Source organism: Arachis ipaensis, chromosome B7 (assembly GCF_059453495.1).
Source record: "Arachis ipaensis isolate K30076 ecotype BB chromosome B7, ASM5945349v1, whole genome shotgun sequence".
NCBI classification, from domain to species: Eukaryota; Viridiplantae; Streptophyta; class Magnoliopsida; order Fabales; family Fabaceae; genus Arachis; species Arachis ipaensis.
The window spans coordinates 123,587,437-123,607,047 of NC_142442.1; the positions used below are offsets into that span (position 1 = coordinate 123,587,437).

The 19,611-nt window shown below is 35.3% G+C and overlaps 1 protein-coding gene across 1 annotated transcript; it reads left to right on the forward strand.

Annotated features, from left to right (window-relative positions):
- The first annotated feature begins 389 nt into the window (after positions 1–389).
- LOC107610131 (methyltransferase, putative (DUF21)) lies at positions 390–4,706 on the forward strand. The gene is made up of 12 exons (XM_016312213.3): positions 390–862; positions 1,189–1,265; positions 1,383–1,466; positions 1,593–1,706; positions 1,791–1,877; positions 2,070–2,209; positions 2,295–2,382; positions 2,949–3,022; positions 3,152–3,336; positions 3,761–3,954; positions 4,095–4,141; positions 4,293–4,706. Exons 1-12 carry the CDS (start codon positions 688–690, stop codon positions 4,477–4,479), a joined length of 1,452 nt encoding a protein of 483 aa, XP_016167699.1. The 5' UTR covers positions 390–687; the 3' UTR covers positions 4,480–4,706.
- Positions 4,707–19,611: the final 14,905 nt, after the last annotated feature.

Consider the following 19,611-nt stretch of genomic DNA (forward strand, 5'->3'; position numbering starts at 1 on the left):
AAAAAAAGATCTTTTTTCAATGAAAAAAGATCTTTTTTTTATTTTTTAACGTGTTTGGCAAATTTCTAGTAGTAAAAATAAAAGCACTAGTAAAATCAAAAAAAGATCTTTTTTGAGAAGCTGTAATTTACATCTTTTTTTAAAAGATCTTTTTTCCTTAAAAAAAAGATGTTTTTCGTGTAATAAATGAACAAAAAAGTACTTTTATATTGTTATACCCAAACATAATTGATAGATAAAAAGACCTTTTTACATGAGATATCCAAACATAAAATTACTTTTACTTCTCTATAAGATCTTTTAAAAAAAGATAACTCAAAAAAAGATCTTTTCTCAAAAGCTCACCCAAACAAGTCCTTAATCTGGGGCATGTTTCTTAATCTGATGACAATCAGATGTAATTATAATTATAATATATACTGAGTTTAAAAATTTGTTAATCTCGATTAGGAAAAGAAGATGACAGAATGGTGTAGTTTAGTAATAGTGAAGCAAATTAAACCGAGTTGGGGGAAGAAATGTTCGCAATTGAATTGCAAGTTGCCATTTCACACCGTAACTAACAAACACATTGAAATTTAACAAACCAAAAGCCCCGTCAGTCCGTCACTCCCCACCCGAAACAGAGAAAGAAAAGAGTGTGTGTGTGTCGGGGAAAGAGAAAGAAACAAAGAAAGAAAAAAAAAAATGGCGGAGGTGGCGTGCTGTGGAACAAAGTTCTCGCTTTACGTGCTTGTAATCATAGGTTTGGTTTGCTTCGCGGGTCTTATGGCGGGTCTCACTTTGGGACTCATGTCTTTGGGAATCGTCGACCTCGAAGTTCTCATCAAGTCTGGTCGCCCTCAGGACCGCATCCATGCCTGTAACTAACTTCTATTACTGCCTCAATTCTCAATTTTTTTTCTGTTACTATTTATATTTAATTATAGCTTTCACTATTCATATTCGGTTTTCGAAAGTTAGTAATATTGTTTTGCTACGATCGATTTGTCACGTTGGGATGCTGGGCCTCAATTAAATTTTGAATCTTTTGTTTGCTAAATTATTTCCTTTTTTCTATTCTTTTTTTAATAATCAGTGATTATGTCTGTGTGTACCTCTAGCTTGAGACTAGTGAATGATTTATGCTATATGATCTTTTTTCTTTCTGTTTTTCTGAGTTCTGGCTCGTTGTGTTGTGTTTGGCAGCTAAAATTTTCCCGGTGGTTAAGAATCAGCATCTTTTGCTTTGCACGCTTTTGATTGGGAACTCTTTAGCTATGGAGGTGCTATCACTTAGTTGTGATATCTTTTTTGTTCTTTGTTTCCTGAATCAGTCATGTTTTCCTTGCTTAATCATCACAAGTTCACAACACTCACTTCCTTCCCAATTTTCCTTTCAGACTCTTCCCATTTTTCTTGATGCACTTGTGCCTTCCTGGGCGGCAATCGCGATTTCGGTCACACTCATCCTTATGTTTGGAGAGGTAAATGAAATATTGATTGATCATTGATATGATAAGGAACAAACTCAAACTGATGCTGTAGTGTATTTTGTGTGGTTCTTTCACCCGTGAGTGCTATTTTTTGACCAATTGGATGTGACACTGCAGATATTGCCACAAGCAGTGTGTACTCGATATGGATTGACAGTTGGTGCAACATTGGCCCCGCTTGTTCGTGTTCTCCTTCTAGTGTTCTTCCCAATCTCGTATCCAATCAGCAAGGTGTGCTTAGAGTGTGACTATATGTTTGATTAACATGATACTGGCAAAACTTCTGTATCTAATGTTAGATTGTAATGTGTCCAGGTTCTTGATTGGATGCTGGGTAAAGGACATGCTGCCCTTTTGAAGAGGGCAGAGCTCAAAACTTTTGTGAATTTTCATGGGAATGAGGTACATAAAGTTCGAAGTTTAAGTTGAATTTGTAATGCATTCTGTTTGAATGTTTTAAGATGGAGTTCAATGGTTTGGTGTTGTTGTTCTATAACTCTATATTATTACTTACTCATGCTCTAATTTTTTTCAATATCTCTCTGTTTAGTGCAATACTAATTACCATGGCTACTCGTTTGTGCTTTTGTCTAGGCTGGTAAAGGAGGAGATTTAACACATGATGAGACAACCATCATTACTGGTGCACTTGACTTGACTGAAAAGACTGCAAAAGATGCTATGACTCCCATATCAAAGGCATTTTCCCTTGATCTGGATGCAACTCTAAATTTGTGGGTTTGTGAATTCTTTATCATTTTCTCTAACTTGTCTATATCTTATTTTGTTCTGACCATCTTCATTGTGTCCATACTGAAGGGAGACACTGAATGCGATAATGTCCATGGGTCATAGTAGAGTTCCGGTTTATTCAGGAGAGAAAACAAATATTATTGGACTTGTTCTGGTAATTTTTCTTCCTTCTGTAATTTTGTAAGTAGATATATGGGATTGCAGATACCTAATGTTGTTAATTCCTGCAATCAAATTGGATATGACTTAAAAGTTGATACTGCTGTGAAAATAGTTGTTAGTTTTTCAAAATTCGTCTATCCTTTTTTGTTCCTTGATGTGTTTGGCTATGTCGAACTATCACATGATTGTTTACCCATGCTTTTGCCTCCTCTCTTATCATCATTTTGCTCTTGCTTCTAATGATAAACTTTGAAATACAACAGTTGAATTGATCCACTGTTAGTAAAAAAAGTTTACAAGGACCGGTGTAGGTTGAGAACTTCATTCTTATCCTGATTATTGTTTGATTACAATATACCTAATGATTGATTATGGATATGGAATTATGGGAAGGTTAAACTCATCTGGTGGTAGAATGTGCGTAGACACTTAGAACTAAAAATACTTTTTCCCCTTTCTTTTTATGTGTGATACTGATACATATTACATGGTAAGTAGTGAAATTGGAACTCCACTTTCTATTCTCTAATATATCTGCTATCTATTGCATACATGCAGGTAAAAAATCTTTTTATGGTTGATTCAAAGGCTGCAGTTCCTTTAAGAAAAATGATCATCAGAAAAATTCCACGGTAAGTTACTTTTATATCCTTCTCTATGAACTTGATGTTCTATATATTTGTATTTTTCTCAATTTCAGTGGCGTTCATATCCTGTGATTATTGCTAGATAGTGATGATTTCCTCTTCATTTTCCTTCAGTGTTTCAGAGAATATGCCTCTGTATGATATATTGAACGAGTTTCAAAAGGGTCACAGTCATATTGCAGTTGTGTATAGGGATCTAAATAATACAACAGAAGCACTCAGAAAAGTCAAAGGTGGCGATCAACATGAGGTCAAAGACAGCTGCAGGAAGAAGGGAGAAAAGGCATCCTCGGATAAAGGTAAAGAACTATAGACTTAAATTAAAAAAATGGATTAACTTTATTTATTCAGGAGCATGTTTTTGTTATACCATTTACAGTCCGGATTTGTTAAAATTGATCAATAAAGTTAATTACTTTCTTAAAAACAATTGTTCTCTTTAGTTCTTTCTAAGGGTATCTTTGATTACTCCTGTTTTGCTGGCTGTGCTGGTATTTTCTGGAGCTTCTGTAAAACGAAATTGTCAGGTGCATTTGTTTTTCCTTTTCAATTTTACTTTTTGCATTACATGGTTTCTACTTCACTTGTTTGTGGTTTTCTTCCTGTATCATAGAGACATATGCATCACTTCCTTCGTTTGGGCTCATGAAATTTCTTGGTTTATCAACTCAATGAAACTCTCTGTGCATTATCTTATGGACCTGAATGTTGCCATAAATATAGGTGGATCGGAGTCAAATGATGGGTCACCACAGGTGAAGAAAAGTCCACCAGCAACTCCTGCTTTTAAAAAGCGACATAGAGGTTGTTCGTATTGCATCATGGACATTGATAATTCCCCGCTGCCGGTGTTTCCACCAAATGAAGTAGTTGTTGGTGTTATTACAATGGAGGATGTCATTGAAGAGCTCCTTCAGGTCAGTGCAATAGCATGCTTTTTTTGCTTTTAGAGCTTTTAGCTTCCATATATTTTGATTGTTGCGGAAGCAACTAGAGGTTGCTTTTAATTCAGCTGTACATGCTGATCCATCTTCATTATCCTCTTTGTGCATTTCAGGAGGAGATTTTAGATGAAACTGATGAATATGTCAATATCCATAACAAGTAAGTTGAAAACTCTTCCCTCTTAATTTAAGTAGATCATTCTTAGGAAGTTGGTGACACGTTTTGCCACGGTTGATTGTTTTGTATGGTTTGGCAATCAGTTAAACCCCATTAGTTTTTTAATTCGAAGCATGATAAATTGATCTTGCAGGATAAAAATTAACATGAATGCATCTAACTCTAAGGACAAGGCTCCTGATGCAAATATGGAGCAACCTTCTTCTGTAGCTGTTCAAGGGCACACACCAACGAACTCACTTTCGACAGCTACATCTGTAACGGGCTCACCAACCACCATTGATCAAATCTCTGAAAGTGAGTCACTCAGGAATCAATAATGTATCAATGAAGATGAACAGGATAATAACATAGGTATGTGTTGAAAAGGCAGAGTAGCAGTATAGTTCCTTGTAAAAACTGTAAGGCATTATGTTAGTATACATATAAAGAAAGGAACACCACCACCAACTATATATATGATGTACCTGAATACTAAACATTTATGAATGCTTTGTTAAAATTTGTACCAGATTCAGCAATAAAATACTTGTTTGAATTTGAGCAACTTCTATGAATTTTTTTGTTCTTTCCTAATTTTGATTTTGATCATAAGCTATTTGGATTGGAAAAGAAGCTAATGCAAGCTCGAGATAAGAGTAAATGGTCAAATTTGTTTTTGGAAGACCACATGCTTTTTAAATTGGTCGCCAAAAGATTCTTTTAACCAAAATTGTCCTTCAAATATTTTAAGTTAGTTACATTAATCCTTCTGTCATTTGTGTTGCCGAGGACGTCAAAATTTACTAACGTGACATGTTAGATGACGCCACACTAAGCAAAGCACACACTTTAAGTGCTATCATGATAAATTTATAGAATTACATCAAATCAACTTCAAATTAAAGGAACTTTAAGATATTAAAAATTCTTTTAATTTAGAGTTGATTTAATCTAATTTTATAAATTTATCCTGTTAGAAGTAAATTAGGATTACTAAGCGTGTTGAATTGTCACTTAACATGTTATATCACAAAATTTTACCGCCATCAACAACGGAAGTGATGAAAAGGTTAATATGACTAATTTAAAATTTTTGAAAGATAAATTTGTCGGAGGCAACCCCTATTTTGCAGCAAGTACAGTCCTTTTTCTTCTGAAACACGCTTTAACATAGCTGCAACTATGTCTTGCTATTGCTGTCGAATTTTCAATTATCATCCATCTGCCAGCTTCCTTTAACCCATGAAAGAACCGCCATGGATAGATTGCAGACTAGTCTTACTTAACTTCCATTTAGTTTTGTAACTTTTAATATATTAACGTTGTAGGACATAGCATATAAGAATAACTAATTCGTTATTCCGAGGTTAACCAAAACACTAGAACCTGAAACAGCATGATAGCAGAATTGAATAATAATTAATATTAACTATTGATTCCTTTATCAGAAGCGTTGATTCCTTTCCTTCTTGGATGCATGTTGACGTTTATAAACCGGTTTAGATTTCTATTTTTTCTATCACATAATTAAAAATCAAAGCTTCTCTATTGTGTATTTCCTTTTTTTAATTCATACCAGGATAGCTAATTTTCCCCCTTAAGAACTTTTTATAAAAAGATCGAATAATATTGTAACTAAAAAGATAAAAAAATTTTTTTTGTTATAGAAGTAGAAGTGGTGATATATCTTAACATTGTAATTTTTTGTGTTTTTCAAAACTGTGGAAGTATACAAATCGATCCGATTTCTGTACCTAAATTTTTTTTTTACCACAAATCGGACGGTCCGATTCCTACTTTTCTAATTAAACGATCCCACGTTTGAGTATAACACCCCAACAATCCACATTTTAAAAAAACACCACTACCACTTCAATATTAAAAATAAAAAATTCAATAGATAACACTGAGTAACTGAGTATGGGGTGTTATTGAGTATTGAAACTGAGAATAATTATTTTAACTTTAAATAATAAAAATAATTTATATTACTATTAAATATTAATTATATCAGAACATAGAGCAAAATAAAAATTATCATAGAAACGATTATAATTACTAAAAAAAATGCTAAAAATTTTTATTTTTTATTATTATTTTTAATCATCGACTAAATTTTTTTTTAATTTCATAATTTAATAACATATTTTATTTTATATTTTTAAATATTAATTAACTAAAACCCAAAATCAATAAATTTTTAAGGTCCTCCCACATTTCTCATTACTAAAAGCAGAAGACCTGGAGCCACGAAAGTCGCACGCAAGGAAAGGGGTACAGGTGCCACGTCATCAGTCGCTACGTGGCACCATCCCTATCAACCATTGGTTCTATGAGGCGGCTATACATTCTTCACTATTTTTTCCTCTTCGTCTAAATCCGGCTCTCTTTTTCTGTTCTTACTTCTTACACAATCACACCCCGCAAACAGAACGATGAATCGCTCAGCTTCCATGCAAGTTTCGTCAATCACTACTACGTACTAACAATATTCGGTCATCATGATATTGTTTATCGAAAACATGAATAACATTTGTGAGAATTATAACTGCCTTGTATCCCACTAAGAATTGTTCGGATCATTATTATTTAGGAGATAACTAATCGAACTAATCTAATATAATTTGTTCATCATGCACCACCAGTAACTAGCTAGTCGTTAGTAAATCCATAATATATAATTTTATGGACCACACATGTATAAACACTATATCATTAATTAACAGAGGAACAATTAGATAAACTACTAATTAATTAAGAACCTGAAAAGATCATATATCAAACTTGTTTGAATACTTACGGCCTTTGATGTTTGATATCAATCATATCCTTTGGAGGAAAAAAAATTGGCAAACCAAGGAATCCAATCATTTCTATTTCTTTTGTGTTCTGGAGAAGAAAAGGGAAAGAGATAAGTGTTATAGATGATGCAGAAGAAGATAAATAAATAAATAAAAATTTCAAAAAAAAAAAAAGAGTAATAGTGATTAATTAATATAAATATTCAAGCGCTTTTTCTGGGTTTGCTTTTACGCCTAGCCCTGCTTCTTGCTTTCGGTAGTGGAAGAGCATCCTCATCTCCCTCTTGTTGCAGCTGAAAAGGTTGTAGTTGTTTTTCATCTTCATCTTTCTTGGCTGTGGCTTGTGTTGCTGTAGAAGCTTCTAGTAATTCTTGTTGTATGGATTCGTGTACGTTTTGCTCTTGGATGATTTTGTTTTCCGCAATAATCTTACGAGGTCTGCCTCGTTTTCTTCGAGGCTGAATAATTTGTTCATGTTGCCCCCCTTTCTCGCTTGATGCTGATGCTGAAGCCTCGGCTATTGCTACCGAAAGTTCCTTCGTTTTTTGTCGCTTCTTCTTCTTATTTCCCATAAATACACACATACAAAACTACCACCTTATCACAATAATCAATAATAAGAAGCTCCGCTACTCCAACTAATCTATATATATCAATATATCACCAAATCAATATATATTATATTATCAGCTTTCTTTAAATTAAATAATCTCTATAGTGAAGACTTCTTCAGTTGCTCTCTGTGTGTTAAAAGCAAGCAACGAGTAGAGTAGAGTAGAGCGAACCAATATATCTTTGACCAGAATCCAGAATCTGGAAACGCTCTATAAAAGCAAGCAGAGTACAGTACAACCCTCTTCCTCTGAGCTTTACACCTCTTTGAATATTGGGGTATCAATCCAATACAATAATAGAATGGGTTATGCTAACTTTTTTGAACAACATGAAGAGTTTTTAAATAATTATATTTTTTCCTTTTATTTTTGTCTATTCTTTCCATATATGGTGCACTTCAACCCACGTCCATATCATTTATTTTTAAGAAAAAGTTTAAGGAATTAATTAGCACATAAGCTAATTCAAATTAATTTTTTATATTTTTAATTTTAAAATTTAAAAAATTAAAAAAATGAAGATTTTTTTTTATATAATATACTTTTTGTTTTTCAACTAATTGACTCTATTCTAAATTAATTTTCTGTTAGTAGAATGATTTTTTTAATTAGAGTAATCACTTCTCTAATTATTTTTGCTCATGCATATCAAATTGACGAAGTCATTTTTAACATAATTAATATTACATATTCAATAAATATTATTATTTTTTATTAGTATTTAATAAATAATAATTTATTTCTATATTTATAAAAATTTTATATAAAAAATATATAATTTATACTTATATTTATAAAAATTTTACACACATGAATTGATATAGTTTATATTTATATTTTTTTAAAATTTATGTATATAAATTAATAAAATTTATTTGTTAAAAAAATTTATTTATACTAGTTAAATAATAATTAAAAATACTAAAAATTATTAGTTTATGAGAATTTCTCTTTTAATATTTAACTAAAGAAATATTTTAACTAGTTTAAAAATATTTTTTAATATATTAAATAAAAAATCCTTAAAAAATAACTTTTTTAGTGACTTAGTTGTCTACTAATTATCTAATTATAATCGCCTTACTTATATTATTAGTACTTAATATAGTAATAGCAAGTTTAGTAGATAGATGAGAGAGAGACATGAGGGTGAAGTAGTCTGAAGTGTAAAAGTAGGAAGGAGTAACCATGGTTAGAAGGGCGTGGACCAAAGTCTAAATAGAAGTGAAAAGAAAAAGAAAAGGGCATGTGGAAGTGGGTTAGTCTGAAGAAGCAGCCATGTTTGGTGTATGGTACTAATCACACTCTGTTACAGTCTGACCATTTCTGTCGCCTCCCCCATCAACCTTTTCATTCTTCTTCTCTTGACTGTGAGTCTCAATCGCCAATTTTTGTATGGTTTTTTTCTAAATAAATTTAATGTGTTCTAAGAATATAATGTCTGTGCTGACAAGGGATTAAGGAAAAAAGAAACATACTTGTGTAGCCCATGATTTTTCTAATAAAAATTGTTTGCTAATCTACATTTTATTTTCCTAACTTTTTCTATCGATTGAAAAGTTTAAGTTGAAATTTTTAGATTTCTTACTCCAAAATTACTCATGTTAAAGATATATGAGAGCACGAATATGGTTTTTTTATTTAAATAAAATAAAAAATCAATATTATTAAAATTTTCTAAACAAAATTTTAAAATGTGATTTTTTTTAACCCTATTAATATATATATTATTTTACGGTTGTGTGTATTAAATATTATATTAAATATCACATTCTAAAACGATTTACATATAAAATTTTATTACAAAATATATATAAATTGTTTCAAGACACCGAACTTCTCAATTTGCATATAATTCGTCCCAGCCTTGCATAGATGACACGGTTTTCACCTAAACTACTAGGCTCTAGTACGATTTACCTACAAAAAGCAACCCAAATTAGGATAACACGATTAATGAAAAAAAAATAAAAAAATAAAAACAAACAGCTAAGACGATTTATATAGACAATAGGCCTATAAATAAATGAATATAATATACACTTACAAACTTATTTGTATTCGTAAAATATAAGGTACACATCAAAGTTTAAAGATATGCTACGTGGTAAAATATAAACCATACATTTTAAAGTCACACTTTTCATTTAAAACTGTAACTCTTCATAAAGAAAAACGTCACCTAATGAAAAAAAGTAAATTAGAAGATTTAAGAGAAGAAATAATTAAATTATCAAAATTAATAGATAAAAAATTAATGATTTTAATCAATGTTAATTGTAATGACACCGAATTCTTAAAATCAATACAAAACAATTTTTTTCAAAATCTTTATTTTACTATAAGTTTTATTGAAGAACTTCAAAAATCTGAAAAAACTTATTTTTCACACGGAACTTCTAAAAAATGCTACCATGGAAATGATTCCCCACATCTTTATCATACTTTTAACCCACAATTAAATTCTATAGTAGATATGCTTGAAGAAATATTAGTATCCATAAAATTTCAAAGAAATAAGGAAAAAGAGAATCCCAAAGAAGAAAAATTTCAAAATATAATCAACATAACAGACTTAAAAGTAAAACCACCATTGAAATTATGAATATTGAAGAAAAATTAGAAGAAGTTACAATACTTTTTAAACAATTAAAAATGGCTCAAGAAAATAATATTATGGAACATGGTTTTCAAATAGAAGAAGAATTAGTAAATTCTGAAAATATAGAAAATGAAGAACACATTCTAGATTATTCAAGTGACGAAGAACCAGCAATTCCAATACAAGTAAAAAATGAAGCTGGAACATCTAAGGATAATCAATCTCAATTTAAATGGAAACAAGTTTTGATAATTATGCTTTTAAAAAAGGGTTTATAAATAAAGATTCAAAATATACAAAAATACCATCAAAATACGTTCCTAAAATTCAGGAAATAGAAGGAGAAAGAATACTCGATTTAGACTGTAAAAAGAACGAAAAAGAAATTTTCGAAAACTGGTTGAACTCCTTTTTATTAGAAGCCTTTACTAATCCAAAACTTAGTGCATTGTCTGGAAGAGACATTTGGAATTACATTAGGTTTCATACTAAAGGAACTATAAGAGATTATATGACATCAATAGAAAACCAAATAATAGAAGAATTAGAAACAAAAACAACAGCTTATGATAAGATATTATATATAATGATGATTCTATATAAAGAATTTTTTGGAAAAAATATTATAGATCATAGACAAGAAGTCTATAATAAAGAATATCAAGAAGCAAAAAACCATTTAGCTAATATTTAGATATATGATTTATGTAATGTGGAGTCTTATATATGTGAATATAGAATACATTATTACAAATTAAAAGAAGAAGATAAAAATAATTATCTTAGTATGTATATAACAAAACTTCCATATCCTGCTAATGAATTTATTGTAATACCTGGTCTAACCGAAATTAATTAAATAATAAGTTAAATAAGAGCGAATATGGTTGGAAGATTTGGCAATTGGAATTTGATAATTCAAATATGATATTTGGATTCAGTGAATTTTTCCGAGTCGGAAAACATAGTTTTCTGCGTAAAAGCGCGCAGTGGAATTTTGACCGGTAGTACCGGCTGAGATCTGTCTGGTACTACATCTGAGGAAATTGATTATGGGTAAATAAGATTAATAAATGAGGAACTATAATTAGGGAAGGTAGAAATATTTAAAGTGCAATTTAGAGCGCTAATCTTAAAGGTTTTGGCCCAAAATTGGGCCAATGGGCAAAAATAAGTGAACCGGGCCTAAGTGGGCCCAAGACCCAACATATATAAACATTAGTTATGAGCATTTCAGCTCATTTTGCCCTAAAGAAGGGGTGTTGGGCGCTGAAATTGGGAAGAGAGAAGAGAAGAGAGAAAACCTAACTCTCTTTGATCTTCAAACCACCATAACTTGAGCTACGGAGCTCCGATTGACGAGCCGTTTGCAGCCACGCGTCGCTCTTCTCATCCTCTACAATTCTATCTAAGTTTTGTGGTGAGTATTCCATTCATCTCTTCCCATTTTTCGAAATTCCCCACTGTTACACGTTTTTGGGTAATTAGTGTTGAAATCTTGTGATTTTGGGTGTTTAGGGATACTCCAACATGGATTCTAAGTGGGTTCTATCCCTACTTCATATGGGCTGAGGTAAGAAGTGCTCAAACCCTTGTGACTTGTCATTTTTATGAGCCCTAGGTTGATGTATGTATGTGATATTGGTTATGTTAGTGTATTTAGTGATGTTGGTGCACAATTGGGAGATTGGTATTGCTTGAGGAGCTTTGGTGAGGCTTGGAGCTAAGGTTGGTGAAGACTTCCAAAGAAGAGGATCAATTGGTTTGGCTACAAGAGGTACGGTTTAAGTTTCATTTAAGTACCGTGTGTTGTGATGAGAATTCCTAGGCTAGATGCCCCTAGGATTAAGTTTGGATTGTGTAAATGGTTGGTGCCAATATGCATAGTTGGTATGTAATGTGAATTAATGATTTGGGTTGAGAATTGTGTGGCCTTGTATGCTTGATGTATTGAGAATTTGATGTACTGGGTAATGAGTATTGATTTGTGGTTTATGCATTTAAATTATGATATTGGGCCGGAGGCCGTGGATTTTGGGTCGGAGGCCGAAAAAAGGTGAGAAAGGTAAGTTGATGTGTGCATTGTATGATGACACAAGTGATTGGATGAATTTCAGATAATGAATATATGAATGATTGGGTTGGTTATTGAATAATAAGGTTTGAGGAGTTGAGGTGTGGGATTTGGTAAATTTGGGTGCAATTATATAGATGAGGTATGTTTGGATTTGGTTGAGATATATTATATGGTCATATATGTGATTATGATTATTGATGCCTTGATGGTATGATGATGCATTAGAGATATGTTTGTCGTGATATATGCTTGAGGAATGATTAAGGTTGATTTGTGGGTAAAGCCACGTGATAGTGAGTACGATATTGATTATGTATAATGATGGTTGATTGGAAATAGTGTTGTTGAAATTTGGCATGAGAAAGAGTATATGATATGTAAATGTGTTTGAGTTTGAGAAAGTGTCAACGTGCGAGTTGAGGAGGCTTGATGTTGATTTTGGTATATTTTGATTGATTTCAAAGAAAAGGCTGAAATTGGCATGTTTTGATTGATTTTGAAAAGAGTTGAAAATGACTTGTTTTGAAAATGGCACTTTGTGGTTTTGTATGGAAACATGGTTTTGGGGCATACTTTGACGGGACATAACCTGGACTACGGATCTCTGTTTTCTACCAAATCTGTTTAGAAATGAAATTGGATCCGGGATGTCCATGCCGTTCGAAGGACGGGTGAAAAACAATTTAAAATGAGAGAGTTATGTCCGTCGGAAGATTGGGGGTTGAATCTGTAAATTCTGCAGCTTTTAACTTAGAAAATTTTTAGCAGAACGACCCTACGCGCGTAGGCGCACCTGGCGTGTGCGCGCCGTTCTTCCAGAAAGCACCATCCACGCGTGCGCGTGGTGTGCACGGGCGCGTCGATGCGCTGTACCAAATGCCCAGCTATTTTCCAGAGAGTTGTGCCAGGGTCGTGCCAGTTTTGTGCCTGGGCGCAAGAGCACCCACGCGTACGCGTGGCTGACGCTTGCGCGCCGTTTGGATATTTTTTAACCCGCGCGTTCGCGCGTATGACACTTGCGCGTCGATGAGTTTTTGGCCATCCACGCGTGCGCGTGGAGTGCGCGTACGCGTGGCCCTATTTTCATGCCAAAGTTGATTTTTGAGTTTTTAAAGCCAAACCTCATACTTTTAAGCCTCCGATCTCACCCCTTATGTATCAAATCATTATGGTATGCCTAGCAATGAGGAAGGAGCTAGGGGATGTGGTAACTTGCGAGTGAAGCAAGGGAAAAGATTATGATCAATGATGATCAGATATGATTATATGAGATATGGAGGATGGCGGTGGAAGTACCGTGTATGCCATGAGCCGAAGGGCTATATTTATTGATAAATTGTTGGTTCTTGATTGGACCATGAGCCGGATGGCTGAGTTCTTGCCGGATACGGCGGAGCCATGTTGATAAATTGGCTAGTTCTGGATTGAACTGTGAGCCGGGTGGCTGAGTTATTGCCGAGTTACGGCAAAGCCATTATGGATTATGGCTGAGTATAAAGGCATATATGATAAATTAACGAATATGATAAATGAATAATGATGAAAAATGTTGAATGTAAGCATGCTTGTGTTTTCTCTCTGGTTGTAAGGGTGACAGGGCACCGATACCCTCTAATGGCGACAGGGCGCAGATACCCTCTAATGGCGACAGGGCGCAGATACCCTCTAATGGCGACATGGCGCAGATACCCTCTAATGGTGACAGGGCACATATTCCCTCTAATGATATTAATACGCAACAGAGAGACTGTGCCCGGGTTAGCTACCGGACATGTCGGGTTGGCTTGATAACCGACAGATGATATCATCAGCCATAGGGCAGGCATTCATCATTTGCATATGTTTGAATTGTTTGGGTTTGCCTATTTGTTTTGGATTTCTACATTATATATGCTAAGTTACCTGATTATGTGCTACTTGTTCTACTTGTACCCTAATTGTGTATTACTTGCCTGTATTGCTTGTGTTTGTACAACTGAGAGGCCCCTCATGTTGGTGTCGGTGGAGGTTGAGGGCTGTTCTTGATGAGATGAATTGATGATGCGATTGCATGATGATGGTGATCATTAGTTGAGATGATTTGAGCTCCCTGGGTAGACGCAGTGATGTGGTTTCACTAGTTCCAGGGAGGGCATGATATATTGATATAGAATTGCTGAGACAGCACGACTGATGATGGCTTTGTTTATGATTCTGAAATCTGATTCGTGGGAGAGTCAGCGAGTTGGGAGTCATATGAGATGTGATCTAGATTTAGTATTCCCTTACGACAGATGCCTATTTATAGATTAGTGAGAATCTAGGCTGGATACTTGGTGAAAAGGAGTTTAGGATGCTTGGTGAGTTTTTATTGCAGTGCATTGTATTTATTTGGCACTTTTACCGTACTGGGAACCCATGGGCCCGGGGTTCTCATTCCGTATATATCTCTTGTTTTTCAAATACAGGTCCAGGTGCTCAGAAGTGAGTTTGTGGGTCGTCTGAGAGACGGTGAAGATCTTTATTTCCTCTACTTTGTGTTTGATTAGAATCTCTCCACCTATGTTTTGAAAAGATTATATTATGTATTGAACTCTTTTGGAACTTGCCTATAGAGGCTCTTATGTTTCCTTTGGGAGAGATTAGAATATACTGTTGTCATCTACTTTCATACTGTACCCTAGCCGGCCTAAACTTCGCGGGTCGCGACTAGTGGCTATTTACTTATATTATATATATCTATCTGTTATCTATCTCTTAATCTCCTCTACGCCTTGTCCGTATATCGTTTTCGGCTTCACGATTTATCTTTTGTTGTCGAAACGTGAGTGATACGTCTTCGCGATTTTATTTCTACTCTTTTCAGGCTTTTCGATTAATACTCTTTTCGAAATTACCTATATTTATATATTAAAAATCCACCTGAGAGTCGTACCACCGTAATATCATTGACTTATGACTCGAGCATAAGGATTTGAATATTAGGGTGTTACATTATGGTATCAGAGCAGTTCGTCCTCGTGAGCCTGAGGGATGGAACTGCTTATGCTTCAATGCATACTCTGAGTCTGTGCCTGTGCTAGTTAGGGTATCTAACCGATACATCTAGCATGAAGTCCATGAGTGTACTTTTGGTACTTTAAAGCACTATACTTCCGATATTGAGACTGATAAACTTGATATCGATTGTTTGGTGTGTATAGGAACCAGATGGCGCCTCGTGGACCTGGTCGGGGACGTGAGAGAGATTGTACTAGTACTCAGGAACCGGAAATCAACCCGAATAACCCGGTAAACTTTATGGCGGTGTTGGAGAATATGGCTGCTACTATGCAGGCCATTGCGGAGGCTCTTGGGCAACAGATAAACAATAATGGCAACGGCGGAAGTGGAGTGACGAATGGATTTTTGACGGTTTAGAATTTCACAAATGAAATCTCGTTGAAGTATAGTCTCTAAACCAACAATAATCCTTTCGTACAAAAATTTGTTTGTCACAAGTACAAACCCCTAAAATCTATAAACCGAAGTATTTAAACCTCGGGTCGTCTCTCAAAGGACTTGCAATAAAATGTCTTGTTATTGGTTATGAGTTATTTTGGGGTTTTGGATGAGAGGCATGAAAAGTAAATGGCAATGGAAATAAACTAACTACTATAAAAGCTCTTGGCAAGATATGAGAACTAGAAATCCTATCCTAGTTATCCTTCTCGATTGTGATGAGAATTGTTCATTGCTACCACTTAGTTAACCCTTACTAAAGAAAGGAAAGTCAAGTGGATGAATTGACTTGAGCCACAAGTCCTAGCCAACTCCCAAGGAAAGACTAGCCTTAGTGTACTCCAAACCAATTAGCAATCTCTCCAATTATCAATCAACAAAGGAATTAGATAACTCAAGTGTCACTAATTACTCTACCTAGGCCAAGAGGAACAAAATCTACACTAAAATCCAACCAAGCATTTCATCAAACACTTGGAAGGCACAAAAGAAAAGTATAGTTAATCACAACAAGAATGAATTCTAACTACAATTGAATGTAAAGAATTAACAACAACAATCAAGGAAATCACAATTATCATGAATTACCTCAAATTGCATTATTGAAAGAAAACCAAGGAACAACGATATATCCAAAACAAAATGAAGAATTACAATTATTAAAGCACACAACTAGAAAGAGGAAGAGGAGAAGATTAAGAATTGGTAAATGAAAAGTGAATCAAAGCATGAGTTAAACCTAGATCTAAGAAGAGAGATTAATCTAAACCTAATCCTAATCCTAGAGAGAAGAGAGAGCTTCTCTCTCTAGAAACTAACTACAAAGCTCTCACTTAACTAATGGTAACTAACATCTAAAGTATGAAAAGTATCAAAAGTCCTAAGTGATAATGATGCCTTCCCCTTAATCCTTCATCCTTTTATTCCTTTCCTTTAGCAATTTGGCGCCAAAAATGGGTTCAGAAACCCTCTCAAATCGCCAGGCACGTGTTGCATTAATGAGGTCATGTGCCAGCATCGGCGCGTGCGCGCATGGTACGCGTGCGCGTCCCTGGTCGATTCTGTAATGTGCGCGCGAGCGCCTTGTGCGCGTGCGCGTGCATGGCTGACTTTGCTTCTTTGACTTTTTATGCTTCTCTCCACTTGTATGCTTCCTTCCTTGCTTCCTTTGATCCATGCCTAGCCTATTTCAACCTGAGGTTACTAGCAAACACATCAAGGCATCTTATGGAATCAAACAGAAACTTAGAATTCACCAAAATAAGGCTTAAAAAGCATGTTTTTACACTTAAACACAATTATGGAAGAGATAACAAAACCATGCTAATTCTTAGGCTAAATGTGACAAAAGGTTATCAAAATGTTCTAAATTCAATGCAAAACAAACCGTCAAATTGGAGTTTGTCATGGAGCTCAGGGCCCGATGACACTGGCAACTTTCTTAAAGGTTAATCCACCTAAGTTCAAGGGAACCACTAATCCGACTAAAGCTGACACCTGGTTTCAGGCCATGGAGCGAGCACTGCAAGCGCAGTTGGTGCCTGAAGAACAGTGTGTTGAATTTGCTACCTATCTGCTCACGGGGGAAGCATCGCATTGGTGGCAAGGGGCCCGACGTCTCCTGCAGCAGGGGAATGATCCTATCACCTGGGGTACCTTCCAAGTGGAATTTTATAAGAAGTACTTCCCGAATTCTGCTAGAACGGTCAAGGAACTTGAATTACTGCAGCTGAAGCAGGGTACAATGTCCGTATCTGAGTATACGGATAAATTTGAGGAGTTATTCAGGTTTTCTCGTATGTGTCAAGGAACCCCGGGAGACTTCGAGGAATGGAAGTGTATTAAGTATGAGGGAGGACTTCGAAGTGAAATCCTGAGCTCCGTTGGACCGATGGAGATTAGGGTCTTCTCCGAACTTGTGAACAAGAGCCATATTGCTGAAGAATGTGTGAGGAAGGCTGTTGAGACGAAGAATGACCGTCAGGAGTCCCACCGCAGAGAGCACAATCAGGAATACCCAACAAGGGGTCAAGAGTTTAAGAGAAGAGGATACCCACAACGTCTTCCCCAAAGGCGAAATGACCTTGCGACAAATAAGAATTCCCAAGGAAAAGGTAGGGAAAAGCAAATAGTGGTTGTTTCAGATGTTTTGAGCTGTCAGAGATGTGGAGGTCATCATCCAAATAGACCGTGTTGTTATGGTTCGGGTTTGTGTTACAATTGCGGAAAGCTAGGACATTTGGTCAGAGATTTCCCACATCGGAAGGACCGGGAGACTGCCAGGTCTGATTTTCGTACCTGAGGTAATAAGAAAACTGATAACTCAATTCTTTACCACTTTAGATAATGCTGAAGGCTGGTATTCACTCATAATACATGGTCGAATGAAAAATTATGATCTATTCTAGATAACCCTAAGTTATCTTAATAGAAGGTTTGGTGAGCATAAGTGATTAGGTAGGCCTTTAACGGAAAGCAACCTCAGAGTGGAATGACTGGTGGGCGATGTCAAAGCCATCATCCGGGAACTCCGTGTCGAGGTAGATTGGGACTTTGCTATGGTTGTAGAGGAGTTGGACACGTGTCCTGGAAATGTCCTAAGAAGGTCAACCGGAATACTACCAAGGGCCAACAACAAGGTCGTGTGTTCACTACAACAACGGGTGATACCGTTAGATCCGACGGTTTGGGAATTGGTAAGCGAAAGATCGGTAACAACGTGTTAAAAGTACGATTAAGTTGGTATGTGGTTTTGGCTATCATAGATAGAAATCTAGTGAATGCCAGTCATGCTAAGTTGTGGTTGTGAGGAAGTAAGTGATAGAACTCGTACTAGACGAGAGATCAGAATAAAGCAGCGGAAACTTGTGGAAGCAGTAACACAGGATAGCTACGAATAAGAGCTGTAAAAGTTTACTATAGTATCTTATGTTTGAATACTAGAAGGGTTAAGCGGGTTACTGCAAGTAATGATCCCCAATAGTTGGAATTGATTGCGGCTGCGAGCTTTGATGGTTCTAAAGCGGATGAGGAAATTATCATTGATGCATAATTGGATTTAGATGATGAGAGAGTGCAAGTTGTCGTGTTTGAGAGATGAGTACCATGATGTTTGGTCATAGTGACCTTGGAATTAGATTGAGATTTATAATGATTGGTTTTGAAAGACGAATGTGAAAACCACTAAATTGGAATGCTGATGCGGTACTGAGATTGGTTTAAGGGAACCCGTGACGGGTGGTAAACTCCAATTTTTGGGGAGGTACTGTTGAAAATTTTTCCCAAGAAATTGAAAGAGCGTTGGTTATGGTTTTGAGGATGATTTTTGATATGAGTAACGTTAACAAAAGAGATGTGTCTCGAATGCTTTTATAGATTATTAAAGGAAAGCGGATTCTTATAATTTTGTTAAATTGTTATTTCAAACTCATTTGCTTTCCAGAAATGAAAGGGTTTTTGATTGATGAGTCGGAGGCTTTATAACAGCAAGTCATGTGGAAATTCGAGGGTTTGAGAATAAGAAAGTAAGTTTGGAGTTTATGCTTGGAGTTGAGCTGTGATTAGTGGTAATTGGCTTGGCAGAGAGAGAGGATAGTGATGGAGTATCATTAAGGTGTGGTGATGATCTTTGATTGATTATAGTGATGGGGGACGATGGCTGTGATTAACGACGATGGTAATATTATTGAGGACATGATTTGAGATTTAATAGGGTGAGTTGATGAGACGATAAAAGTAAGGAACGAGACTATTGGTCGGCGTTGGACAAATGACCGAGAACCTCGAATATAGAAAAATCAGAGCACGGCAACGGAAGCGCGCAGAATAAAAGGACCTTGGGACTGTTATGCGTTGGATATAGAGGCAGACTACGCTCGCGTACTCGCAGTGATGGA